Genomic DNA, 25,856 nt, shown 5'->3' with positions numbered 1-25,856 from the left:
TGTCACATGCAACAGCGCGCTGGTTCCGGTGTGGACGAGAGGGCAGTAGTGTACGCGGAAGTAAACAGTACAGTCTGGTGAACGACCTGCGGCCAGAAAGTTGGTGAGTGAGGATCGCTCGTGCGTGCGTGCCTGGCAACGCGATTGCCCCGCAGCGGCTCGCGGGAGGGCTTCTAGATTTTCGCACTTTGTCTTTTTTGGAACCCGGCAAGCCCGGCACGCGCCGCTAGTTCTACTTATTAACTACAAGTTCATCCACACCACTCACCTCCACCATCGTCACAACATCGGTCCACGCAGACCACCCACGACCATGTCCGCCTACGACATGAACGGCTCACCCGCGCCCGAGGGCAAGGGCGACGACTCGAAGAAGATCAGCTTTCGCTTTTGCCGCGAGTGGTACGTATTGTCGCGCGAATAATGAATCCACCACGCGGCGGAAACTAATGTGACGCGCAGCTCTAACATGCTCTACCCGAAGGAGGATCGCATGAGCAATACGCTCATGTTCGCCTGCCGCACCTGTCAGTTCAGCGAGCAGGCGACCGCTTCCTGCATCTGGCGTAACTCCCTCAAGGAGGACGTCCAGGAGACGGCTGGTAACGTCGACGACGTTGCACAGGATCCAACGGTGGGTAGCGATTCTCCATCCGATACATACATGACAGAGGACGAAGGCGACGACGACGACCTGGACATTGAGGCGCAGGACTTCGAGCCCGAGATGTGCACCATGTGCGGACAAGAAATCCTGTGTCCCATCTGCGAGCGACCGACCGATGCGCACCTGTCCCTCGAAGTGCCCGATGAAGCAGAGCTCCCGGAAGAGGAGGCCAGCGATGCGGTTGAAGCGGAGAAACGAGAGAGACAGCAGAGCTCTGCTTGAGGGGGGAGGCAAGAGGAGGACGTCTTCACATTTACCAACACTGCATATGGTTTTTCGTCATATCTGGTCGGCGACATGTGCTGACGAATTGGTGTTTCCAGCTCCCGCATGCCGAGGAAGAATGCAAGAAGTGTGGTGCACGAGACGCCGTCTACTTTCAGTCGCAACAGCGAACCGCTGAAACTGGAATGGTGGGTCTTCGCGCTACTTTCCTCGACAAATACCTACTGACCATGATAGGCCCTCTTCTATGTCTGCTGCGAATGCCAAAACGTCTGGTCGACTCTTGACGCTAAGTATGTACAACCTGTGGCAGCATGCCAGCCGACCGATCTACGTACCTTTGCTAACCTTTCGACCGCAACCAGGAAGTAGAGTGGTACGAATTCAGCTTCCTCTTACCACCGCACCCAACTTTCTGACTTCTTCTAGGCTTAGTATCAGGATCGGAACAAATGAAGGCTTGGATGATGAGAGACATGACGCCATCCACATCCATATCAACGACAGTACAATCTCGTCCTGTTTTTCAGGAGAATATCTTGAACGACGCACCAGCAAGAACCCCAACCTTGCACATTGGCAGAGAAGGATTCTCATCGCCCCCGAGTGTCGCGAAGACATCCAGATTTCCCCGACAGAGCGCGTATGTCTCGAGTGTCCTTTTGCGCCCCCCACCACAGAAGCGTCGCAAGCAGCAGCAGCAGCAGCAGCATCAGCAGGAGAAGGAGGACTCTGTCGTTCCAGAGCAGAGAGACAACGATGAACAGTACGGTCTCGGTATTTTCTGACCGGTGCTACTTGGGCCGCACAAATTGGCTTCGCATCAGCTAGCCATGAATGCTTCAGAATAGTGAGAGACAGGGTGCAGCACAGACACGAAATCAGAACTTCGTCAATTGATGAAACTGAAAATTTGTTCATCCTGTCCATCCATGCCGTTCGACTCGACGTGATCGCTCATTTGCGTCCTGTTGTGGTAAATTCGTTTTGTCTGTGAATTCCTCTGCATTGAACTTTCGCTCCCACCAGCTGTGAGTGGTGAGCTCTTATTGTCCCCAAGACAATTCTTCATCATGTCCGATCATCGTACACACTTGACCTCCACCTAGAGTCCCCTGCGCGAGTCTCGTGTACCAGCTGAGATACACAGTAGCATATCGCCCTTTGTGGTTTCGGCCTTGCCTCAATCCTCGACGCGTTTGCGCGGGTACCTGCCACGATCGCAACTCTTTCGAGCCATCATCGAGCATCGACTGCTGGCAGGTTTTTCGAGCAGAGTTTTTTTTTCTCTGGTGGCCTCAATACCACCGCGTGTCCACTCCCTTCGTCCCATCCAGTATCTCAATCCCATATCCTTCTCTTCTCATTCTCCCTCTACAAATGCATCGGCGCCAAACTCAAAATCTTACTCCAGCCCTTCTCCCTCACCTCTCTCGCCACAATCCCGTTCAATCTCGTTCCAATCGGATCCCCACCCTTATTGATTAACACGCAAGCATTATCATCAAATCGCACCACGCTCCCGTCTTTTCGCGCGAATTCTTTCTTCGTCCGCACGACGACTGCGTGTCGAATGTCTCCTCTTCGGACTTTGTTGGCTGCGGAAACGGTGACGCTGCCTCCTCCAGCGGATTCTGGACCAAAGTTGCGTTGTTTTTGTACTACGACGATTATGCGGTCGCCGACTCGGGCCGGGGTTTTGCGTTTGAGGACTTTGATGCATTCGGCGACGGCGGCTCCGGAGTTGTCGATCACGTTGACCATGGTCTGCAGGTGGGATTAGATGAGATGATATTTTTGGTGGATGATGGATGAGGATATGGAGAGTGGATTACCTTTAGTTGGATCATGTTGTCGGTTTTGGGGGCCTGAAAAGGCCTGGAGCCTTGTTCAGCAGCAGAAGGAGATGTGTGTACGAGTATACAATGGTGCACCGTGATGATGGATGGTATAGGTGCGGCGTGCTTCGGCAATGCCCCGTCGGTGATGCATGGTTCATGCGGCTCTGCATGCGCGTGCCAGGATTTGCCGAAGTCGTGATTGGACGCCGGCAAGGGATGTCGAGCAGTCGCCAGCCATCTCTCCAAGTCCGCCTGGCTGTCTTCTCGAGTCCGTGAGCCTCAGCCTTCCCCATCGACACCACCGCACGTTTGCGCCAACAACGACTCACCACGCGCCAACTCTACCTCGCTTGTCCGTTTGCTTGTCGTGCATTTCTGTGCGTGTCTCAGCCGATCGATCAGGAACCATCGAGAATGCGATTTCGCGCCAAACACGTCTCGTAAAGTGGTTCGCGTGGAAAGGCCTAGGAGGAGCGGCGTTGCGCTGGAACTGGAATGAATGCGCGGAGCGTCGCCCTTTGTCGGACGCTCGTCGCATCTTCTTCCTCTCACTCCGGTGACTTGCTGTGTGACGGTCACGCAGTGCCATTGCAGCCATGGCTCGTCAAGCCGCGAATCTCGAAGATGCGCTGAACAAGAAGGGTGGTCTGACACTGTCCCAACTCGCCAACTACGACGACTGGGCCACCGATGCGCTTGTTGACAAGGTGGGTGTACGCGTAGCAAGGGCCATGGTATGCGCAATATTGACTGAGTGCAATAGATTTACTTCTGGTCTCACATCCGCAAACTCAAGGCCACCTATCATGGCAGTCGACATATCACTCAAGAGGAGATGTGCAAGATATTACAGCAGGAAGTTGTCATTAATCAGAATGCTGGCAAGGCGCAAGAGCTGTTATTGAAGACCAAGGGCATTGCAGCCTTCCACAAGGCTCTGCGCACCGAGGATGAACGGGAGCACTTCGTGCGGCACCTGCGGCAGTATATTGATATGTGGCTACCGAGCTGCCCATTCGAAGTATGCACGACCAATCGTTATACCATCACGACTGCCGAAGCAAGCATTGTGGCGCGGAAGAATATTCGCAAGGATACCGAGATCGAATTCCTGCGAGGCATCCAGGTGGAGATGACGGAGCAGGAGGAACGCGAGCTATCCAGCAACACCGACTTCAGCATTGTCATCACGAGCCGCCGTAAACGCCCTTCACTATTTCTTGGCCCCGCGCGATTCGCCAACCACGACTGCAACTCAAATGCTCGGTTGCAGACTAAGGGAATGCACGGTATACATATTGTGGCACGCAGAAATATCGTCGTTGGCGAAGAGATCACGGTCACATACGGCAAGGACTACTTCGGTGAGGATAATTGCGAATGTCTGTGCCACACGTGTGAGAAGCTCCAGCGCAATGGCTGGGATCCGCGTGGTCCCATTATCCATGACGACAGCTCTAGTGAGGAATCCGACGATGAAGAAGAATCTCGGCCATCGACACCAAAGAGGCGCCATACGGACAACAGTGCGTCGAGGAAGAGAAAGCGCCAGGATGAGGCTGAGGACCTTGATTCTAGCTTGATGAGTCGCGGAAGACCGCGGAAGCTTGCACGGCCGGATGATCAGCTCACCGGCAGGAAAGAAAGCCTCGACGAGGACCGCAATGAACGCGATGGCAGGGGTCGATTTAAAACGAAAGACACACCTCCTTCGCGAGGGAAGAAGGGTGCGCCTCGCTCCGCACCAACAAAACTTGGCAAAGTCACAAAGAACAGGAAGAGTGATCCCGACGAACCATTGCTCGAAAAGATATACCGGCTTCTTGGAGGCGTAGCGGATCGCTCAGATCGCAAGCAGCGTGGGCTTTCTGCGACTGATCCGATTGTCATCACGCCACCAGAAAGCTCGGACGAGGAAAAAGAAGAAGGCGCTGATAAGGAGCAAGATGAGAAAAGTGGAGATGAGGAAACAAAGCACGTCGTGGAGGTCAAGGCAGAGATCACATCGAACAATCGAACCGTTATTCGCGGCAAGGGAGGCATGTTTGTGAAGAAGTCTGCACTCCAAAAGGTTGAAGTCGACACTGCAGTGAAAACTTCACCGGCGCCATCGAAGTCGAAGTTGCCCGCGATTGGAAAGTCGCGCAGTCTTTCCAACCTGCGGAACGTTGTCAGCGTGGACGACTCCACCACCGACCTGTACAGCGTGCCGCAGTCACCAGCATCGAACGAAGAAGCAGCACAGAAGCGAATCCGTGGCAGGACGCGGAAGTATGGCGCTGACGCGAGTTCGCCGTCTTCGACGGGAAATGACAATTCATCATCTGCTTCCTCTGGTGCTTCGAGCGCCACTTCTCTGGAGACTTTTGCGAACGGCAATATCGCGCAAGGCATCTGCGATATGTTGACCACTGATATTCAGCCTCAGGAACGAATCACAAAGGTCTCGGTTTCAGAAACCAAGACAAGAGTCAAAGGCGTGTCCACGGCCTGCCTCGACGACGACGAGCGATCTGAGTCGACAGACAAGGCAGAACAAAGTCGCACAGCGCTTCGCAGGAGTGTGCGAGGTGCGGTGGACGGGGCGACCCCACCGGTGACCAGTATCGAGAATGAAGAAGAGGACGAAGAGGGTATCCGCCGCGGCACGCCTCGCACCCCTGGTGATTACCATCTCTGTCGGACTCTCCTCGCTACGACGTACCACCGCTGGGTCGAATGCCGGAATTGCGACGAATTCTTTGTGCAAGAAGAAGCCTTCTTGACACGAATTGCGTGCCCGCGCTGTGAGCGCCACAGTAAACTGTATGGGTACTATTGGCCTAAGACAGAGAAAGAAGGCAAGCATGACACAGAAGAACGAGTCCTCGATCATCGTACGATTCACCGGTATATTGATCCTGAAGAGGAGCGCCAGGAACGCAAAGGACGAAAGACTCTGGCAGAGCTCCTGCGAGATAAGCAGCTCAGCGAGAGCCGGGGCAGCGAAGAAAGCGAATCGCCTGAGAACGTCAAGATCACTCGCAGTCGGCAATTCCGTATCACTAGCAGGCTTCAGGAGCCTACGCCTGTGAGGAGCGATAGCAACAGCAGGAGAGCCAAAGCGAGTTAGGGTGATGATTTATTGTGACAGTACAGGTGTCGCCCACGATGACAAGATGGAATGAAGCATGATTGAGAGCATAGCTGTGAGGAGGAGAAGTGCGGGAGGGACAATTTTCAATTGGCGGCATAGCATTGCGAGGCATTTCCTTCGCGTTGCGCTTTTAGCCCTCATCTTCATACAGACGCTTCCTAGCAGGCGTGGCAAGTCTGGGATGGCAAAATGTGCGCCACGACGCAGCAGCGTTACAGAATAACGGAAGATGATGTACCAATATTGACAATCTAAGCATATGAAGCAGCAGCAGAACACGAAAGCAGCAGCGAATTTTTACCTGCGCGATACCTTGCAAGTTCAGCTGTCGAATCGAGCCTGGTCTAAGATCACCATCTTCTTCGCCACTTTCCCGCGTCACGCGAGGACTCCCACACGAGCTGATCCTGTCTATCTTATGTAGGACAAACATGACTGCAACACAACAGAATACACCAATGTAGCTTTCCGCTCCGCTCTGCCCACTTATCTTCCAGCACCGTGGATTTCTGGCGCTGAAGAAAGAGCGGTCGGCTGATGGCCTGGGAAGTTTCGAAATGATTGATTGTCCTTCCCAGAAAATCCGCCGATCTACGCAGGAGCTGCAGCTTTGCAGGCAACTTTTGTTTGCTTCCTTCGAGACCTTGCAAGAAACCAGGTGTACGGTCGTGTGCGAGGAAGCTGGCCAGCGCAGCGGATGAGTTCTCGCTCACCGTCTGTTTCTCTTCACGACTGGTCTGAGCTGCCTCAGTTTGGTTATCGGCTTGATTGCTTGCTGGGTGTGGCGGACGCTTCGAGTCCGTGTGCGCGTGCCTTTCGGACAGAGAGCATTGCAGTTCCAAGATAACGAAAACCCTCCGAGCGGCAGTATTGTCCAGAGGCATTATTGCTTTTGGGATTGACCAGGTACGATCATGGGCATCCAACCCTCCAAAACCGAACTCTACCTCCCCTCTCAAACCCTTCGCGAATGCCATCCAGATCGCTGCTGGTGCGATCGGCCATATCATCGAAGTAGTCGATACGTTTACGTAGAACGAGGAGGTACGTGGTAATTTACCCCGTGGCGAAGTGCATTTCTTCATGCCAGGCCTTCTATTCTCGTTGCTGATTTTGCTTCGATTCGAAACAGGCGACGGCCGCGAACGCTATCAAGACCCCGTAGACATGTTCTCTTCTTTCCTGATGGGCGCTGGTCCCGCGCCGCAGATGCCATGGAAGGATCCGAGAAGTTGGACTGTGAGAGACTATGAGAAGTTGGGCGAAGTGATGGAAGAATGGGCGAGTAGAGAGTATGGAAAGAATCACGGTTCGAGTAGTAGAGGAGGAGGAAACGGAGGAAGTGGGTATCCGCCTTGGCCGGGGATGACTGGCGGAGGTGGAGGATACTGGGATGGTGAATATGGTAGTGGAGCAGGGAGACACCATGGTGGCAGGAGGAGCAGACGGTGAGTGAAGACACAGCAGAAACCCACTTTGGTTTGATGTGTTAGGTTGCTGACAGTTCTGGCGTGTCTTCAGATACGTCCCCTGGGATCAATTCGAAGACCTCAAATCCAATTTCCACCAAATGGCCGAGCAGTACCAACGCCACATGTCCGAACAAGACGCATTCTTATTCGGCTCAGATACGGATCGAAGGAAAGAGCAATATCGACAGAATATGCTCAATCAGCTGAAAGAGATGATGCCCCAGCTGGCGCAGATGATGTATTCCGGAGGAGGCATGGCTCAGCAGCAGCAGCAGCAGCAATTTTTCCCAAGACAGCAGATGCCAGGAATGATGCCCAACCCTATGATGCCGTGCACTGCTACTGGAGGCACTATGCCCGGGATGGGCATGGCAGGAGTGGCACCTACAGTAGGTTGTGGAATGCCGGCAACACCAATGCCTGATCCTATGCAAGCTGCTGCCATGATGAATGGCATGATGAACAACCCTATGGCGGCCGCAGCTATGCAACAACAAAGCATGACACCAGCTGCCTCCATGCAGATGGGCGTGAATCCAGGTATGATGAATGGTGGTGCTGGGGTCATGCCACCAATGATGAACAATGGTATGATGATGAATGGCATGATGGATCAGCAGCAGCCACCCTTACCACCAGCGAATATGAGCAGACGCGCACGGAGACGAAACTTCACCGCGTACGATGATGGTTTCGATGACGATTACGACGACTTCCGGCCCAGACGAGCTGGGTTTAGAAGACGGAGAGACTGGAGAGATGATGGCGATATGCTTGGCGGGTATACTGGCGGTGAGTACGTAGAACTTTGATCCCAACTGAGTTGCTTGGAAACCAGCCTGCTGATGAGTCAGTTAGATATGCGTGGGCCTAGAGGACCTATGCCTGGTGGTTCTGGGCCTCATCGCCCGGCAGGAGGAATGGTATTCGACGATGACGTCGAATCTTTGCATGCGAACATGGGCGCAGGGCATGGAAATGGACCTCTCAGGGCGCAGCCAACATATCCGCATGATGCGCCCCCGACACATTTGAACGGAGCTGCTACCGCTGCTTCAAACTTTTCACCCCCCTTAAGGAGGCCTGACTATAATGCGGCTGACGCAGCGGCATCAGCAGATGCGCAGCAGCACAGGAGCGCGATGTACGGAGCGGACACAACCTACGCCCCACCGATGGAGGCCGCAGAAGGCATGTACACTCGGATGGCGTTCCAAGCAAGAGCAGGCGCGGCCGACAGCGCTCCAGACATGGAATATGGCGGGTTGTATCCGGCTGCATACGGTATGGGCGGAGTGCACTCTGGCATGGCAGCTGCTGCGCCGTACGCCTCAGCAAGCACTGGACCTGGCGTTCCGACAGCAGCCGCAGGCCCGTCAACGATGAGGTCTGCGATGAAGCGTACCGTCAGTTTCGATCCTGGAGTGCCGACCGAGACACCCCATCTCACTCGACCGCGCCAAGAAGAAAGTGCACGAGGAGAGGCTAATGCAGGCGCTCCACCTGATCCGCGCGACGGACTTGGGAAATCGAAGGGAATCTGAAATTTGCTAGACAAGCTTTCGCGTTCGAACTGCTCAGTCGCTCTACGTGGTAGTAGCTAGCGGTTTTGCTAAATCGGAATCCAATCTCACTAAATCAGAATCTCGGATCAAGCCGGCTTTACGTAGAACTAAGGCAGGCCATTTCGAAACGGAGCACTCTAAATAATTCCCCAGACAAGCGAGGCGAGCTTGCGAGCGAAGTGAGTACTCGGAGCTGCGAGCCTGCGAGCAATAGCGACGACGTACGATACCCGAGCGCGTGAGGCATAGGCCCCTTAAAAAGATAGCATTATTTCTTTTAGGCAACGAACGAGCGCGAGCCGGTAGGCGAGTGCGAGAGAGGCGGCAGTGTCCCTAGAGGAGAGGGTATCCTCTAAGGGTATACGATAACTGGAATAGGCCGCAAGCAGGTTATGCGCAGTCGGCGTTGGATCCGAGATTCTGATTTAGTGAGATTGGATTCCGATTTAGCAAAGGCGAGTAGCTAGTCGCAGCTAGTCGTAGCGCCAAGATGGACAAAATCGGCTTTAGTTCCCTGAGTTGCTTGTTTGCAGATGGCGGTGTCTCATCCAGGTAGGCAGCATGTGAAACCCTAAGTCCAGATCACCAAGCTCTTGAATGTTGCGATACACACCTCAAGTCACGGCTATCTTTGGCTTCAGGTCATGTACGACACTTGGGCCGCGCATCTCCGCCTTGTATCCGCTGCACGCGCGGAGATGTCAAGATGGTCTCGATGAAGTCTTCTGTCAGATGTCGAAGGTCCCGGCTCGAGGCCACCGAGTCGAACCGAATCGCCATGGTACTTGACGGCTTGTCGCGCATGGAGAGAATCCTCGCAATGCTTGGCTTGAGATCTGCGTGAAACACTTCATCATAGCTATGAACTTTCGGCAGTACATTTGGGTTCCCCTGGCTGATCATTTGCATATTACTTCTTCGCCCGCATTGGAAATTCTGTGCTGCGAGCAGCCTCTTAGGGAGGCAGCGTAGCAGATTGTTTGTCTCTTTTTTTTCCTTGATATTGTCAGGAGCGTATTGGGGGTTTGTCGGTCGAAATATGAACTTCCAGAGTGGAGCAGCCTATCCTGCCGATGCCTGCATTAACAGCAGCACCCGATACATCATGCTAGAAGCATCCAGCCGGTACGAGACTTGGTAATGCTCGTTTGTAGCACCTGCGTCTTCGGAGGGTATGATGGCTGGTCGCAGTGTTGTACATGGCAGCAGCGCACTCGTACACAACAATTTACCGGGTGTAACCAGCATGTCAAACGGGTTCCGACCAGCTGGTATACTTGCTCGAGTCAACAAGTCTGCGTAGACGATGGCCAAGGGCAGCAAGAGGCATAGCCACGAACACCTTTTCGTAGCTCTTCGACCCCAGTCAAAACTGAACCTCGCTCGTCGCTTGCAGCTGCGGAGACACCAAACCATGGATCGCGTGGTGCTGCACGAATGAGTGGTAGATCGCGTGGTCAATTTCTGCTTCCGAGCTGCAGCGCGTAGGCGGTCATGAGAGCCGGCACTTCTCACTTTCCGGCTCTTACCACGGTGACTGGACAGCCAGTGGGGACGCGCTCAAGGTTGTCGATGCGCGAGAATGTGACCTATAAGTTGCCCTCATAAGGCCGTAAAAGTGCTTAGATGAGAGCGGTGAGCGTGAGTTGCTGAGACTGGCGATGCTGACCGTCTCAAGAATTTTCGATATCTTTCTGTTCTTATTGGACTCAAGCAAAGAAAGCGGATCCGTTTCATCCTTTGCATCATTAGGTGCTCTCGTGCGGGCGCGACTCATACAAGGATTTGCATGGTGAGTGTAAAAGCTGTAGCTCCGTATCTTTGTGTCTGAGTACGATGACACCACAAATGAATTGGGAGATGAGTTAATGAGGGCGATGCGTTGGTACAAGGCATCTGTTCCAGAAATCCTCTGAGTTCCGGGCATGACGAATTGGTCACGCAGGGCCTATTTGGGACGCAAGAGAATGCATGTCTCCGGATTCGTAAGTCGTTCACTGCCAGGAAAGGCTCAGTGCATTGCTGCCAGCGCGCTTTGCGCGCCAACGCAACAGAGCGATAAACATGCAGGTCGCGAACCGACGGTACTGGATCCACGAAGCATGTTGCATCATGCGACACCCTGGATCTATTCCTGCGGACAAGAGAGTTGGTTCTGAGGTCGCCGCGTGAAGGCCTCTAGGAATGGCCGCCAGCCGAGCCGCACAGAGCGAGGATTGCAGGAGAAGGCATTGAGGTTTGACCGATCCAGTATCCAGGGGATGTCAGTAAAGAGTCTTGGTCACCGCGTTGATGAACACGCTAATGGATGCGATATAGTCCAAGAGTGAAAGTCTGACTGTCGCGCAGAGAACGAGGCAGCTCATGCTGCGCTCGCTGAGGCCCATGAGCGGCATAATCGACAATGCATGTCATCCAATATTCGAGTTCGTTAGTGAGGTGCAGTATGCGAGTAACTCTACGGCCATCAGTATGATTTGCTCACCATGATGTTCGCATGACACACTTCAGTGTGGTGTGTTTTGATCGCATCTCTCGCTCTAATTAGCAGTCCCTTGATGAATTCAGTAGTGACCGTGTGATTGCGATACCATGCTGTGCATGCAGGGCCCACATGTGCAAGACTTAGTGCGGCGCTTTGCAGAGGCGGGGAGTGATAAGGTAGTCCGGGAAGTATTGAACTTCGGGGCAAGCAATCATGATGTGCCCAACTGCCTAATTCTCGGGTCGGCCGAAATTGGGCGGAAAGTCTAGAAATGTTCGACGCAGTTTCCTGTCAAAGGCCGTCCTTTGCCAGTTCTAGCTCTTGAATAGCATCGGAACAATTCCGATTTTCTCGATGTGCAGCTCGCGGCGCACACGTGTGCGCTTCCCAGGCAAACAATCAACGACAAATTGCGAAACGCGGCGCTCGCTCTCAAAAGGCCAGCGTGACCGCTGTGCTGGTACAAACACGAGAAGCGATGTGGATGCAGCAGCTGGAGCTGCGTCATCATTTTCTGCTCCAAATTGTGCGGAACCAGAGATGTGGTACGCTTTGCTGGGGCTTCGTCGCGACTGCATGTACGAGCAGCTCGGGCCGAAGTTTGCGCATCCTCAGCAGATTGGTGGTGACATTGCTCTTGAGAGTCGAGCGACCAGTGTCGCTTACGAGGCGACGTTCACTTAACGCTCAATGATAGCGCCGGTAGGAGTGGACCGAAACGTAGAGGTCGTCAGGACGGGCCGGCTAGTGTACGGGACTGCGAATTTTCAGTAGCTGCCGCGGTGCAGCCAGGGTCTCGTCGGTCGTGTGAATGCTGAGCTTGCACATGATGCGACGAATGGAGTGGCTGCGGAAGGTCGATATTGGCCATGCTCCAGTCGAAGGGGGACGCGCGCAGCTGTCGATATTGGGGTGAGCGCATCTCGCAGCTCGAGAGCGAGGAACAGCTGCAAATGCTGTGATGGGGCCAGGCAAGGTGCTGTGGGCAGGCAGTAGGCGGGGAGTTGTGGTGGATGCCGTGCAGCGCTGGCGTCGTCGCTCGTCACATCGGCCTGGTCAGAGCGGGCGCATCGAGGAGGAGTGGGCGTCGCCGGTGGACGCAAACCTGGTTTCGTCGACTCCGCAGTGCATGAACGGGCGAGGTGAACGTCGGCTTGCAGGATGAGCGTCGTGTCGTGTCGTGTCGTGTCGTGTCGTGTCGTGTTCGAGGAGTCGCGACCGCGGCGGCTGCCTGGCTCGCGAAGCGCGAAGCCTCCCGCTGTCGAAAGCGCCACAGCCGCCTCCTCTTCCACCATCCACCACGTGCAGCAGCACTTTCCTGGCTCTGCTCTGCACCTCTTCACCCTCTTCCACGACATGACGACCGCATTTTGGCTGGGCCGTTGATTGGCACTCGCTCACAGGGGACGACAGCAGCGCTAGTGCTCTTCGCGCCGGGTTTGCACGTCCGCCGGCCTTCCACTCGGCCACTGCAGCGGCGCCGCAAACGGGCATGCAATCCTCCCACGCAGCAGATGGGAGTACCGCGATGGTGCGCGTCGACTTGTGCGCGACGCGCGCCTCGCGACATGCTCATCAGCGACGACGGAGCGTGAAGGCACGGTGAGCCCTGTCCGGTGTAGGGCCAGCCATCGCGGCTTTGACGCAACACAATGGCATGGATCATGGTTTTGTCGGTTAGCGCAGCCGAGCACAGCAAGTGTCGTCCATCTCGTCTCAAGAGGTCGCGAAGTGCAGCAGCGGGCGGAGGCGGAAAGCGGTCCTAGTTTCCACCCACACAGGCTGCGCCCATACCCCATCCCATTCACCCACCGTCTGCCTCCTCCACCACCGCCAACGGCAGTGCTGCTGGGGACTGCGCAACCCGGGCTGCATGGTTCTGCTGCATGTTTTACTTCTACATCACAGCTGTGACCGGGATCGCATTGGCTGGAGGGGACCTGCGGAGTCGGTATCAGATCCATACGCCTCTCACCAGCAGCAGAAGGGAGTGCGCCGTCTGTGAGCAGCAGCTCCGCATTCTGTGAGCTCCGGAGTGTGCCTTTCGCACACCCGTCTCACAGCGACACCACATCTGCGGCCCTCTGACACGGACGCGTTCCAGGGCTATATGTGGCTGCAAATGCGGCGCGCGGGGGCATGAGAAGTCGGAAAGGGTGGGTCGCACAGAGTCGTCAATCTCGACTGTTGCAATGCGTGCTGTGTGCTGCGCGTGAGCATCGCGGACAGCCACCCTGATCAGGAGCTGCCTCCTTGCTGGACGACGGCCATCGCGATGGACGGGCATCTGGCATCTGCTGCTCCAGTACCAGTCTACAGCATACAGCATACGGCCTACTGATAACGCGCGACAGGCCACCAGCACGCAAACCGACGGACGAGCAGGCTTGGCGGCGCTGCCCCAGTCGACCAGGCGATGCGTGCGCTCGATTCGCTGCCTCAGGATTGTGCTGTGCGGCTTCTGCGCTTGTGCAGAGCCCTGGTCGTGCGCGTTGAGTGGTTCATGCCGCTACTGTGCCTCTCGCGACTGCGTGACACGACGGTGGCTTGAGATTCGGTAGCGCCCTCGGACACACAGCTCGCAGCTACGAGTTGGCAGTCCGATAACCTGGTATTGCGGTAAGCGCTGCGAGCCACCCCGGCCCCTCTAGGCTCCTTTGAGTGGTCTCTTCTCGGGATGTGTTCTTCCATCGCCGGCTAGCGACATGATGGTGTCGGCGTCCCACCTCGCACGAATCGCCCATGTCGGCCTGCCACTACGCACCGCTTGGCCCTGTTGATGCAATGCTGGCGCACGGAGAATCTCACAAGCGATACCACCAGGTCCTACTTGCATTCTGCCAAAAGACCGGTCCTGCCAACCCTGGCCACTTCGCTACCAAGCGCTCGTCTACGTTGTCGCTGCTTTCGACGCCTTCGTCCTGGTGCATCACCACCGAAACCAGGGTATCTCGATCTGGGAGCCAGTGCCTTAGCGCCTCGCCGTGTGTGTAGCTGTGGAGGACATTAAGTAAAAGGGACTATCCCTGCGCTAACACCATACCCACCGCTCTTCTTGGTGACATTGTGCACGACGCCGCTTCAGCGACGTGCCACCAGTTCCCCGTCGTCCTTTTTTCGAACTCGGCAAACACGAACAAGCTCGCATTATCGTCTCAGCTGCCAAATCCGCACGCATGATCTTCGGGTGCCTCCTCCATCGTGCCCGACTTTCTTCGACAGACGACCACTGGTCTCACTACACGCCCATATCAAGCCGTCATCTCGTCTCAAGTACAATAAGCCAAGAACAATCCGGTCTGCGTCCTGCACGCATTAGTCGCACGTTGCATACGAGCCTACATTTGGCCGCCCTGGCCGCAGATCCTCACGCCACTTCGAACACGCAGCTTTGCACTCGTCGAGCAACACCATAGATATCTCTGGTGTGCTGCTTCTTGCCGATCGTTGTCAACTAGCTACCACAGTCAAGCACTGGAGCGCGAGCTGGAGTCTTGTTCCCAATGTCTCGTCCAGTGCCGATACAGCCTCCGTACGATGACCAAACCAGAATGGCGCAGACACAACGTATACCGACATTTCCGCCATCAAACTATCTAGGCCGACCGGACCAACGAGCCTCTGGTCCCCAGTTGCCCCCAATACATGCTATGAGGGCTGCGCCTGAAGATGGTGGTCGACCAGTCCAGCTGCCGCCCATGCAGATCCCTCTCCAGGGCCCAGTCTCCCCGCCCAGAGCTCCGTCGAGATCAATACCTGTCGCGCAGCTCCTAACGAGCCCGCCTTCACCGCCGCGTGCACGCCAGCCTCCTCAGGCGCCATACCAGAGGCATTTCCACCCCGCGCCCGTCACTTACGGTAGTTCGGTTGGCGATTATCGAGCTGCACCGCCACCGCAATTACCTCCATATGCTACTCAACATCGTCTGGACCAGATTCCGGAGCCATTGAGACAACAGCAATATCAACAGCAGCACCCGATAGAACAGTACCAACGCGCAGCACAGCACCCACCTCCTCCACCGGTCCAATTCGAACGTGCTGCATCTCACCAGTATAGCCCCACAAGAAGTGTCTTCTCGTCTCCCAAGAGTTATACGCATTCTCAGCCATCTCCTCGATCGTCATTCCCACCTTCGAGCCAAGCAGGGTCTACACCCAAGCCGAAACCTCAACCGCCTCCACTCAACTACAATCTGGCTATCAGACAGCAGCCTGCAGCCGCTCGCGCTTGCGGTTTCGGCGAGCGAGATCGCCGAGTCATTGATCCACCGCCTATCCTAGAGTTGAAGATCACTGACCAAAATGGCTTACCTGAGCTCGACCCCAGTGGCATGCTCGCGCTGCACTGCACCTTACTGAACGCTGATGGCGCCGAGGATGAAACCGAGCTCACACCGTCTATGCCGGATATGCCATCTACTCGACGACTCATGGGCACGCTCGTCGCTTCACCCTACCAAGCCAAAGACGAGAATGGGCTTGCAGGCACCTTCTTCGTCTTTCCGGATCTCAGCTGCCGCTCCCCGGGCCAATACCGTCTCAAATTCAAGCTCATTCGCGTGGATGGGACCAACATGACGTGCGTCACCACCCACAGCAGTATTGTTTCAGACTCTTTCAGCGTGTACACCGCCAAAGACTTCCCCGGTATGCGAGCAAGTAGCTCTCTGCTCAAAGCGCTGCGACGGCAGGGCTTGAACGTTGGAGTGAAGAAGGGCTCAGAGGCGAGGAAAGGCAAGACGAAGGCGAAAAAGTCGGCGCAGGAGCACTCGGGCGGTTCGTCGGACGGAGGAAGTGACGATTCGGACGTGGAGATGGAGAGTGGTTCAGCGAGTGGGAGCCCGAGAGTCAAATCTGGTGGCAAGAAGGGAAAGAGGAGAAGAAGGGATTAAGAAACGTGATTGACGAGGAGGAATCGAGAAAGGAATTTGGGTCGACAGGAAGAGGATCTTCTTGTGCGCGCCCTGATTTTCCGTCTCATCAGGCGAGCGCCTTCATGCACTCATCTACCAGGTCCTGACATGCGCAAAGCGGGGTACGAGCAGGTGTGGCGGTGCTGCTAACGCCGCAAAACGCCGTTCTCCAACCATATTGTTACACCAACACTTCAGCTGTACGCCTCGTGGGCGGACTTTCCGACGATACGCAAAGACTGTACGATTCAACCCCAGGAACGATGTCTCTTTTCGGCTTCTCGGGCCTCTCTTTTGTTTGCTGGATCTGGACGATGAGCGAGCGAGCTGAGTCGAGTCTACACTTTGGGCTTCCCGGGGCGGGTAACGATTTGCAACGAACAAGAACACCGTAATGGTCCGCATGTATGGTGGCTATGTGTGCGTGTCTGAGGAGCATTGCTTGGGCTCTTTTGCTTTTCGTTCTCTGACGAAAATATTCTGAAACGTTCGGGCTAGGTCTTTTATGTTACCCATGAACAGTATTGTAGCGTATTGTAGCACCCAGCAGTATCGATATCTCTCCTTCTTCTGCCCAAGCAGCTGCACTCATCTCCAAAAGCCACATCCAGGTCGAAGCAGAAAGGTACTTCCCTTTGCGGTGCGCTCTCGAGCTTGCAGTTCCGTGATACTGGCGATTATGATCAGGTGTGCAGAGACTGTGGTGTCTTCAACGGCGACACTCGACGGCCTTATCTCCGTGACCTGTCTCCAGATGACTCTCGTCGCGCACATCGATCTACTTCTGCAGAGTACAACCTCGTATGTACACCTGCAACAGGGGTCCACAGGATACAAAGCGAGAGCACGAAATTCGGCCGGATAAAAAAGTCATTCATTCATCGATCGGCTCAAGTGGTCGCTGAGCCCTACCCTTACTTTGGAGCCGGACCTAAGACAGTTCGCCAGGATAAACACATCTTCGATTCGCGATAGCGTACGGTGCAGTACTATCAATGCCGTGACGATCGTCGTGGGATGAATCCGGATTCGTTGACGTACGATAAGTTGGAAATGTTCGCCGGCAATTTCTTGGTGGAATGCTTTGATTGAAATGATTAGAAAAGAGAGAGAGAGAGAGCCGGCGAAATCTGTCCGGCTCTCTGTAGTTCGGTTGGCGATTGGGCCCAGCCTGACTGCCGAGAAGGTACAAGAAGCTAGATTAAGATGATGGGGTGAAGATGAGTACGTACTGTACTCTTTCCGTGTTGAAAGCTTGTTCGGCCGTGGAAGCCCTAATGTCAGCAATTGATTGCGGCAAGTGAAATCGGAGATCATGTTCAGGCCAAGAACTATCGATGACTGAACAAAATAGTGTTTTGACTCCTCTTTTCTTGCGTACGACCGGTGAGAGGTGCGTATTTGACGGGACGAAGAGCGGCTTTCAACAGATTCGAAAGCTAGATCCTGGTATGGCATGGTTTGTCGCGCCAAGATGACGCGGCAGAGACTAGGGTCGATTGGACGATGTTCGTTTCGTCGCTGATGGTTTGCGTGATGGAGCGCTCGTCATGGCGTGGTGGTGGCCTGCCAGTGTCAAATGTTATCCCGCGCAAGAGTATGTATCGATGTAGACTTTCTCTGTAGAGAACGTTCGTATGCAATAACGCGCTTCGGCAGATGCTGTCAAAGCCTGCTGTTCTGCAACGACCTATAAAGGTTAGGGACCGGAGCAACAGTGGACCGGTCGTTCGCACGGGATGTATTGTGAAGTGTACCGCTCACTCGCAACTGTGCTGCAAAGATCAGCACGTCACCCTCGATGCACCAGGTCAATCCTGCCTTGCGGGATGGCTCAGGCTCTCGTGCTACGACTATTAACGGTACGGATGGTGAGATCCGGTTTTGCAACAACCGGCATAGAGAATCCGAGTCGCATCAAGAATGCGCCTATTCGCGGAGAGTCGGTCCGGCGGGTGGGATGTCTCTGACCGGGGACGATAGAGTTCCCCAGGACGCCCGCCTTTGTGACGGCATCGCCTGCATTCACTACTTGTGACTTCTGTCGCGCCGTGTCGGTCCACATTGACGCCCAGCAAAATGAGGATGTGTGTTATTGTGACGCCCTTCGACACCTTCGGGCAGGATCATGGTCGTCCCTCAAGCACCAGAGCCAGTTCGCGTCAGGCCAGCCTAGTCTGAGTGAGGACATTTCTTGGCGTTGGTTCAAACACTTAAAGTCAGACTGTGGCATTGCTGCGGGCTCGTGGTTGTTGCCAAGGTGGCCATGGAAACACTCCCCGGTTGTGTGTTGGAGCACCACTAGGCGAAGTCTCAGCAAGCCCGGCTGACCAGATTGGTGGTCCTGTGGCAACGCTAGATCGAGCAAGGAGGGAGTCGGTGAGAGGAAAATCGGTCAAGGCTGTGAACTCTAAGTTTGAATACCTGGTATCTTTGGCGTGCCAGCCATGTGCGCTGCATCCTGCAGCCAGGTCCCTTACGCCGTAATCTAGCTTCTTTTTCATCGTCATCCACGCCAAACCCTGAACGCCAAAGCTTCGTTAAGTCAAGAGCGTCGCTCCAAAATCAAGTAGGCGGTCGGTACAATTGAGGTACGCGCATGGCCCACGGATCGCGTGGAGTGCCAGACGGTCCTCATCGAGTGTTACCGTTGACATGACCATTGCTGATGTTGGACTCCTCAAGCATGCCCAAGATTGGTGAGATTCGTCCGGAAGAGCTGCCCTTGCGTGTGATTTGGTCGAGCATTCGGGCACTCGCGGCGATGAACCCTAAGTAGGGCTTAGATGGGCTCAATACACGACTGAGATATTCAGGATGGAACTGCACGCCCACGAAGTAAGGATGATCCTTCAGCTCGATGACTTCCATTCGCACACCGGTCTCATCCTTTCCGATGAAAGTCAACCCGTGCTGTTCGAGGCGCTCGATGTACTCTGGGTTGACTTCGTAGCGATGTCGGTGTCGTTCCATGACACTGTCGTTCTTCAGCCCGTAGAGGGCGCGGAGCTTGCTCCACTCTGTGTTTGGCTGCCAATAAGTTGGTTTGATCCCCAGTCGCATGGTAGCGCCCATCTGGCCTGGATTGTGTTCAGGCATGTCGATAATGACTCGGTCGGAGTCCGTGCCATCGAACTCGTACGAGGTAGCCTGCGGCAGTGTCACACCGCATACTGACCGCGCAAACTCAATGACCGCAATTTGCATACCCAGACACACGCCAAAGTAAGGAACCTTGTTCTCTCGCGCCCAGTTCGCGGCAGCGATCATGCCTTCGGTGCCTCTGCTACCAAAGCCGCCAGGGATGAGGATGCCAGAAGCGGTGCACACATCGTGCCAGGCCTTGTGGAAAGCGGCGGGGTCGCTGCGATTTGTCTGCTTTTCCAGATGCTCAGCATCAACATTCTTGACCCGCAGCTTCTTGCGGCAGTACATAGCAGCATGCTCGAGAGACTTGATGACAGAACAGTAGGCATCTGGCTGCTCAAGATATTTGCCGACCAGGACAATCTCGACCTCTTCGTGCACGTGTTCCAGACCCAAGGTGAGGGCACGCCAGGTGTTCCAGATCTGCTCGCCCTTTTCGAGCGATGCTGGTGACAAGGTGAGTGCATCTAAGCGCAGGGTGGAGGTCATCATCTGGACGAGATTCTGCTCGTGAAGCAGGATCGGCACCTGATATGTCGAAGGCATGTCTCGGACAGCCAAAACGTTCTGGTTCTCCACCTGGCAGAAACGAGCAATCTTGTCGATGGCGTTGGGATCCAATGGTTTCTCGCAGCGACACGCGATGAGGTCTGGGATCAGACCAGCTGATCGCACAGCTTTGATGGCCATCTGTGTTGGCTTCGTCTTCTGCTCGCCGTGGATGACGGGGACATAGGAGACGTGAATTTGCATGAAGTTGTCGCGGCCTGCCTTTCGACGCAGCTCGCAAAGTGCTTCCACGAATGCCATGCTCTCGATGTCTCCAACAGTGCCTCCCAGCTCGATGATGCACACGTCTGGCTCCTCACCACTGCCATCTACGGGCACTTTGGCGACTCGGGCGATCCATTGCTCGATTTCTCCGGTGACGTGTGGCACAACCTGCACGGTCTTTCCCAAATACTCGCCGTTCCGCTCTTTGTCAATCACGTTCTTGTAGATCTTTCCCAGCGTAATATTGTTCTGGCGCGTGAGGGTGATGTTCAGGTATCGCTCGTAGTTGCCCAGATCAAGGTCGACCTCGCCGCCGTCGTCCAGGACGTAGACTTCGCCGTGCTCGCGTGGGTTCATCAGCCCCGCATCGACGTTGATGTATGGGTCGATTTTGATGCTGGAGACCTTCAGACCCATAGTCTGAAGCAGCAGAGCCGCGGAAGAGGCTTCATCGCGTAAGTCTCGTTGCAGCACAGCGCGACAAGGGGAGCAGTATCATACCAATAATGCCCTTTCCCACGCCGCTGATGACGCCTGCCGAAGTCAACATGAAATCCTGCCATGTCCTGCTCGCCGCGGGAAATGCTCAGCTCTTACCTCCTGACACGAGAACGTACTTCATTCCGCCCATGTTGAATGCTATTACACCTTGTGGTGGCCTGTCTCCGGTTCAGGGAGCGGAAAGAAAGAAAAGCCCTTCCACCAAGCAGGACTCGAAGATTTATTACCCGAAAGAAACGCGCCAAGACTTTCACGCGCCGCGGGACTAACTAGCGCGTCCCTCCGTTCGTGTGCCTGGGTCCGACGTCACGTCGTCGTTCACCTCTCGTATGAACATTCTGCGTGTGGAATCACATTTGCAGGCCCTCGTACGCTCACCTGTATCAATTTCACCCTCAGGAAGTGTAGTGTACTCCGAGGACGCGGTCAAGCTCAATGCAGCTGCCCGATGAGCCGCTGACCTGCGGCTATTGCATCACGATCACGATCCATCCTGGCACGACGCGAATCAGGTATAACTATTGTGCTTCATCTACAATGCTTCTGCGTGTCCCTTTCTGCACTTTTCATCACATTTCCTCTATCCAGTATGAAAGGACTATCTCACCTTCTGCCATTAGCAGCTTTTGTCGTCTCGCAGGAGCAGCAGATTCCTCTCTACCCCGCTGAGCAGAAAGCACAGCCACTGACACTGGATGCTATACCACTGCTGGGCTTCGGTACTTGGAATCTCAAGCAGCCAAACACCAGCGAAGCAGTATCTTGGGCGATCCAAGTCGGCTATCGCCACATCGACTGCGCAGCCGCGTATGGAAACGAGGAAGAAGTTGGTAAAGGCCTGGCCGATGGCTTGAAGAAGACCGGTCTAAAGCGTGAAGACCTCTGGATCACCTCCAAGCTATGGAACGACCATCATGCCCCAGAAGCCGTGCAAGAAGGCCTCGATCTTTCCCTTCAAAAACTAGGCCTCGATTATCTCGATCTCTACCACATGCACTGGCCCGTAGCATCCGGAGCTGGCGGCAAAAACCAAATCTATTATCTCAAAACCTGGGAGTCCATGGTCAAGCAGTTCGAAGCCGGCAAAACACGCCACATAGGAGTCAGCAATTTCAGTCCCAAGCAACTGACAGACTTGTTGAACAACACTTCCACGCCACCACACGTGCATCAATTCGAGACTCATCCTTATCTCCAACAAAAAGAGTGGGTCGAATGGCATGCGAACCACAACATCCACGTTACGGCCTACTCGCCTCTCGCAGGAACAAATCCAACATACAAAGAAGGCGATAAGCCAGAACCGCTTTTGAGAAGCCCTGTTCTGCACAAGATCGCGAAGAAGCGCGGTTGCACGCCTGCGCAAGTTGCTTTGCAATGGGGAATGTCGCGAGGAACTTCGGTGATCCCAAAAAGTATACACAAGGAATACATCGAAGGTAACTTCCATGCATCAGGATGTGTGCTGAAGAAGAAGGATTTCAAGAAGTTGAGCAAATTGGGCGAGTACTTTCATCGCTACAACAATCCATCGGAGAGCTGGCAGGTTCCACTCTACGAAGGACTCGAAGACTCAGATGGAAAACACAAGCCCGCGACATGGTTCAAGCACCACTGAAGATGGCACGACGCTATGATTCTCATGAAAAGGGTATCTCGAATTATGACTATTTACACAATCTGTACACCTGAAAAGTCCTTCTATCGTAATATTACATCTCTTTAATGCTGCTCGCGATGCGCTAATCTGATCTGGATGGCCCACATGTCTGGTTCCTCATGGCCTCAATTCGCTGAAAATATATGGGAAGATGACAACACAAGCTTTCCAGAACACGCCAATGCTCGCAACAGCTCGAAGCGGAATAAGCAGAGGATTGCCGCTCGTGATGTAGATCCAGATGGCGTATAATGCCACGGCGAAAAAGTGGTAGAACAGGACGAAGGGCTGTCGGATGATGCCAGCCAGAAGTCCCACAGGTCCATCAATGCAATTTCCTCCGAGCTTGAAGTAGTGGAAGCAACCCATCTGGAGGGCCTTGAGTTGTGCATCATCTGCGCCGAAAAGAGCGTAAAGTGCTTGCGCGAGGATGTTAATCACGCTTGTCAAGCTCTTTCGTCTCCAGTGGAAGGTTCGCATCTGTTGGAGGATGAGTTTGCTGTCACTCAGATCTGGGACGACTTCCGGTGCAAGCAGTTCCGAGAGAAGTACGGCGTCGTTGAAGGCGACCGTCATGCCACCACCGGTGAGGGGATGTCGCATATTCATTGCATCGCCGAGAATGAGAAGGCCTGGAGTCTTGTTTGTTGTTGGCGGTAGCCATGAGTTTGGCATTGATCGTAACCTGTCCTTCTCAATTGCTGCTGCGAATGAAGGCTGCACCCGCTTGGGCAATGACGGGAGCACAACATTCTTCAGATGCCCTTTGACCCCGCCGTTCTGGACGCTTGCCGAGGGCAAGTCGTTCGGGATATCAATCAAAGCTCGTGTTTCATGTGTGCCGATCTGGTACAATAGAACTGGTTTGCCATCTCCCAGAAGAACATGCCCGTGATTCGGCATGGGCAAATCCGCATCGATGAGCTCGAGAGCCCAGAATTTTGATTTGGCCACGGGCGCATCGGATCTGAACTCTTTCCTGAATTTGCTCGCATACCCATCAGCAACGATGGTCAGACTTCCAAAGTATGAATCTGCTTCGCCGTTTCGCGTGGCCTGCACTCCCAGGATGTCCCCCGTGTATTCGCCTCGAATAAGGTCTGTAGCCGTTGCTTCGACGACGGTCACGTTGGGGTTCGACTTCGCTTTCGCTCGCAGGTTTTGGATGAAGCGTCCGTGGTGAAAGGATCGTCCTTCTGGTCGCTTCCTCTTCGTCCCTCGGTATTCGTCTGTGAGGCTCGTCTTCTCGTCCACTTCCGGTGTGTCGCTCGCGTTCATAGGATACGATATCCGCACTTCGTCGCCATAGTATATCACATCGTAGCCGAACACCTTGATCGCATCAATGCCTTCAAGACAGTCTCTCAGTCCCAACGTCTGTAAAGCCTGCACGCCCCCTGGCTGCAGCAATTCTCCCACAATGCGATCGGGCTCCTTCAGCGATCTTTCCAGCAGTATGACACTTCTTCCCTGGTTCCCAAGCGCCCATGCGACTGCGCATCCAAAAATGCCAGCGCCCACAATTACCACGTCGGCTTCGTGGTGCATCGTTCTGTTTTCCTCGGCTCTGTGTGCGAGAGCAGGTCGTGCTGGTATGAGGGAGGAGGGTAGATTCATGTTGGGCGACTCTTGTATATGTCTATGCGCCTGAGTCGCAACCAATAGTGAACGTGTGTTTGGGTTGTGGTGGGCGATTTAGAAGAGAAATAAACGTCTTACGACTTTTGGGTTGTGCCAGGGACCCATGAGGCAATGGCGAGATGCGAGATGCTCCGGACCCTGTTTTCCGATCTCCGGCTGCAGTCTTCGAGGAGATCCACGTCAGGCACGATCGAATCGGGACTTCCCGTTTGCTAGCTTTGTTCACGTGTGCTGCCTCACTTGTCGACCTCATCGCCACAGTGATGCTGAGCCACCATCTCGACTCATGCGACTGTGCTGCTCGTCGATCCATGCTGTCAGGAGTGTACCGTGATTGTCTACGGCATCTGGTCTGAGGCCACGACATCGACATCGGGCCAGCAAGTTCCCTAGTCAACGATGTGCAATGCGCAAACATCCACCAGTATTCCAAGGCGAGATGCTGTGCAGGTCCTCTGATAGCATAGGCGGCATGGAGAAGCTGCCGAAGCTTAAGCTACACTGAGTCGCTGCACGGCATCGCCCAACGTGCTGAGCTTGGCAGTTTGGCTCACCCTACCTGCCATCGCCGCACCAGTTTACGACTTAGCACAAGGGCCATGGGAGCAGATGACGCGGCAGCATAATTTAACCATTGGATACGTGGGAGCCCGTACAAGTCTCGTCGGATGGGGCCAATGGTATGCGGGTCAATTTGACGGGGCATTGCCAACCGATCTTTGGAGGCAGTCTCTATCGCGCGTCCCCAAGAGTTTGCGTGTGAGTCCGCTGATCGGAGACTTTGCGGACCATATATGGTATAGCACGAGCTACTGGGAGCGCATCGACAGACTCCCGATCAACTTGGCAGTAGCGGCGAGAAGACAACCCCATAGCAAGTGCAAGCACCCTTACATTCACCATTACATTTCGCGCTCGTCATTGTGAAGGACATGGGCATGCTTGAGAACCCTTGGACAGGTTGGCCCTCTGACAAAGAGATCCTTGATACGTGGAACTGGACCGCGGCTGGTACCATGAGAATTGGTACATGCGGTATGTAAGCATCAGCAGCGGTTTCCATGCGCTCGCGAAGCAGAAAAGGTCTCTCATATCGAATTCACTTTCATGCAGAGACTTCCTGGCACTCGAGATAACCTGACGTACAACGTCTTCACTTGTTGGTCTGCAGGTACGAAGAATAGTGTGCTGATTATTGCGACTTGGGAGAGGTTATTCGTCAGGTCACGTTGGAACTACACCTCCCTAGAATGGACATGAGCGGCGGGACGATGAACACAGCTTCAATGAGCAAGATCTTCACTTTCACCAAGAGCCAGAATCTCCTCAACCCGACCGAACTCCAAAGAAAGTGCTCCGCACAAGATCAAAAGGCACAAACGACCGTGCACGGACCACCGCCCACACTTCACTTCACTTCTCATGCAGCCTTCCCCGCCGCATCCAACGTTCCGATGCACTTCATTCCGCCACAAATAGCCGCCGCAATCGCAATCCCCCCGCCACCCTCCACACAACAGCAGTCTTAATAAAAGCTCCAAAAGTACTGCGCCTCGACCAAGCTACTTTGGGGAGTACAAAACACCAATAGGGGATTCGCACATTGCATGAACCAATTTGAAAAGTACTAAGACACAATCTCAATTCGTACTACGCATATATCGGTATAAGATATCGATCGGTCATGATTTTCGAGCAAAATTGCGCACTAGAGTAGCTTGGTCCTTTTTTTGTTTTGTTTTTGCCTTTCTTCACTTTACTTTGTTTTCTTTTTGCCATTGTTTTGGAGGTGATGAGTGAGGGATTGCGGAGTTCGAATCTTGTTT

General features: G+C 54.4%; 9 protein-coding genes across 9 annotated transcripts; 6 read left to right on the top strand and 3 right to left on the bottom strand.

Moving 5' to 3' along the window:
- Positions 1–313: 313 nt before the first annotated feature.
- On the top strand, positions 314–889 carry RHO25_009637 (uncharacterized protein; the record flags this gene model as incomplete). The annotated part of the gene is made up of 2 exons (XM_023601167.2): positions 314–402; positions 463–889. The coding sequence occupies 2 exons, from the start codon at positions 314–316 to the stop codon at positions 887–889; spliced, it is 516 nt and encodes a 171-aa protein (XP_023453354.1).
- A 108-nt stretch (positions 890–997) lies between these two features.
- Positions 998–1,655, top strand: RHO25_009636 (uncharacterized protein; the record flags this gene model as incomplete). Its single annotated transcript, XM_023601166.2, has 3 exons — positions 998–1,080; positions 1,130–1,185; positions 1,258–1,655. 3 exons carry the CDS (start codon positions 998–1,000, stop codon positions 1,653–1,655), a joined length of 537 nt encoding a protein of 178 aa, XP_023453353.1.
- Positions 1,656–2,266: 611 nt separating this feature from the next.
- On the bottom strand, positions 2,267–2,742 carry RHO25_009635 (mitochondrial 54S ribosomal protein uL14m; the record flags this gene model as incomplete). The annotated part of the gene is made up of 2 exons (XM_023601165.2): positions 2,267–2,659; positions 2,728–2,742. The coding sequence occupies 2 exons, from the start codon at positions 2,740–2,742 to the stop codon at positions 2,267–2,269; spliced, it is 408 nt and encodes a 135-aa protein (XP_023453356.1).
- Positions 2,743–3,329: 587 nt separating this feature from the next.
- RHO25_009634 (uncharacterized protein) lies at positions 3,330–5,845 on the top strand (the record flags this gene model as incomplete). Its single annotated transcript, XM_023601164.2, has 2 exons — positions 3,330–3,440; positions 3,497–5,845. 2 exons carry the CDS (start codon positions 3,330–3,332, stop codon positions 5,843–5,845), a joined length of 2,460 nt encoding a protein of 819 aa, XP_023453355.1.
- Positions 5,846–7,036: 1,191 nt separating this feature from the next.
- Positions 7,037–8,885, top strand: RHO25_009633 (uncharacterized protein; the record flags this gene model as incomplete). The annotated part of the gene is made up of 3 exons (XM_023601163.1): positions 7,037–7,317; positions 7,391–8,133; positions 8,200–8,885. The coding sequence occupies 3 exons, from the start codon at positions 7,037–7,039 to the stop codon at positions 8,883–8,885; spliced, it is 1,710 nt and encodes a 569-aa protein (XP_023453873.1).
- A 6,057-nt stretch (positions 8,886–14,942) lies between these two features.
- Positions 14,943–16,286, top strand: RHO25_009632 (uncharacterized protein; the record flags this gene model as incomplete). Its single annotated transcript, XM_023601162.2, has 1 exon — positions 14,943–16,286. One exon carries the CDS (start codon positions 14,943–14,945, stop codon positions 16,284–16,286), a length of 1,344 nt encoding a protein of 447 aa, XP_023453874.2.
- A 2,655-nt stretch (positions 16,287–18,941) lies between these two features.
- Positions 18,942–20,859, bottom strand: PYR7 (CTP synthase; the record flags this gene model as incomplete). The annotated part of the gene is made up of 3 exons (XM_023601160.2): positions 18,942–20,674; positions 20,730–20,762; positions 20,826–20,859. 3 exons carry the CDS (start codon positions 20,857–20,859, stop codon positions 18,942–18,944), a joined length of 1,800 nt encoding a protein of 599 aa, XP_023453878.1.
- Positions 20,860–21,318: 459 nt separating this feature from the next.
- On the top strand, positions 21,319–22,347 carry RHO25_009630 (uncharacterized protein; the record flags this gene model as incomplete). The annotated part of the gene is made up of 1 exon (XM_023601159.1): positions 21,319–22,347. The coding sequence occupies one exon, from the start codon at positions 21,319–21,321 to the stop codon at positions 22,345–22,347; it is 1,029 nt and encodes a 342-aa protein (XP_023453879.1).
- Positions 22,348–22,506: 159 nt separating this feature from the next.
- ERG1 (Squalene epoxidase) lies at positions 22,507–24,006 on the bottom strand (the record flags this gene model as incomplete). The annotated part of the gene is made up of 1 exon (XM_023601158.2): positions 22,507–24,006. The coding sequence occupies one exon, from the start codon at positions 24,004–24,006 to the stop codon at positions 22,507–22,509; it is 1,500 nt and encodes a 499-aa protein (XP_023453875.1).
- Between the last annotated feature and the right edge of the window lie 1,850 nt (positions 24,007–25,856).

Source organism: Cercospora beticola, chromosome 6 (genome assembly GCF_033473495.1).
Source record: "Cercospora beticola chromosome 6, complete sequence".
In the NCBI taxonomy this organism is placed as follows: domain Eukaryota; kingdom Fungi; phylum Ascomycota; class Dothideomycetes; order Mycosphaerellales; family Mycosphaerellaceae; genus Cercospora; species Cercospora beticola.
Note: the sequence above shows the minus strand (reverse complement) of the source record. Positions and strands in the feature narration are given on the sequence as shown.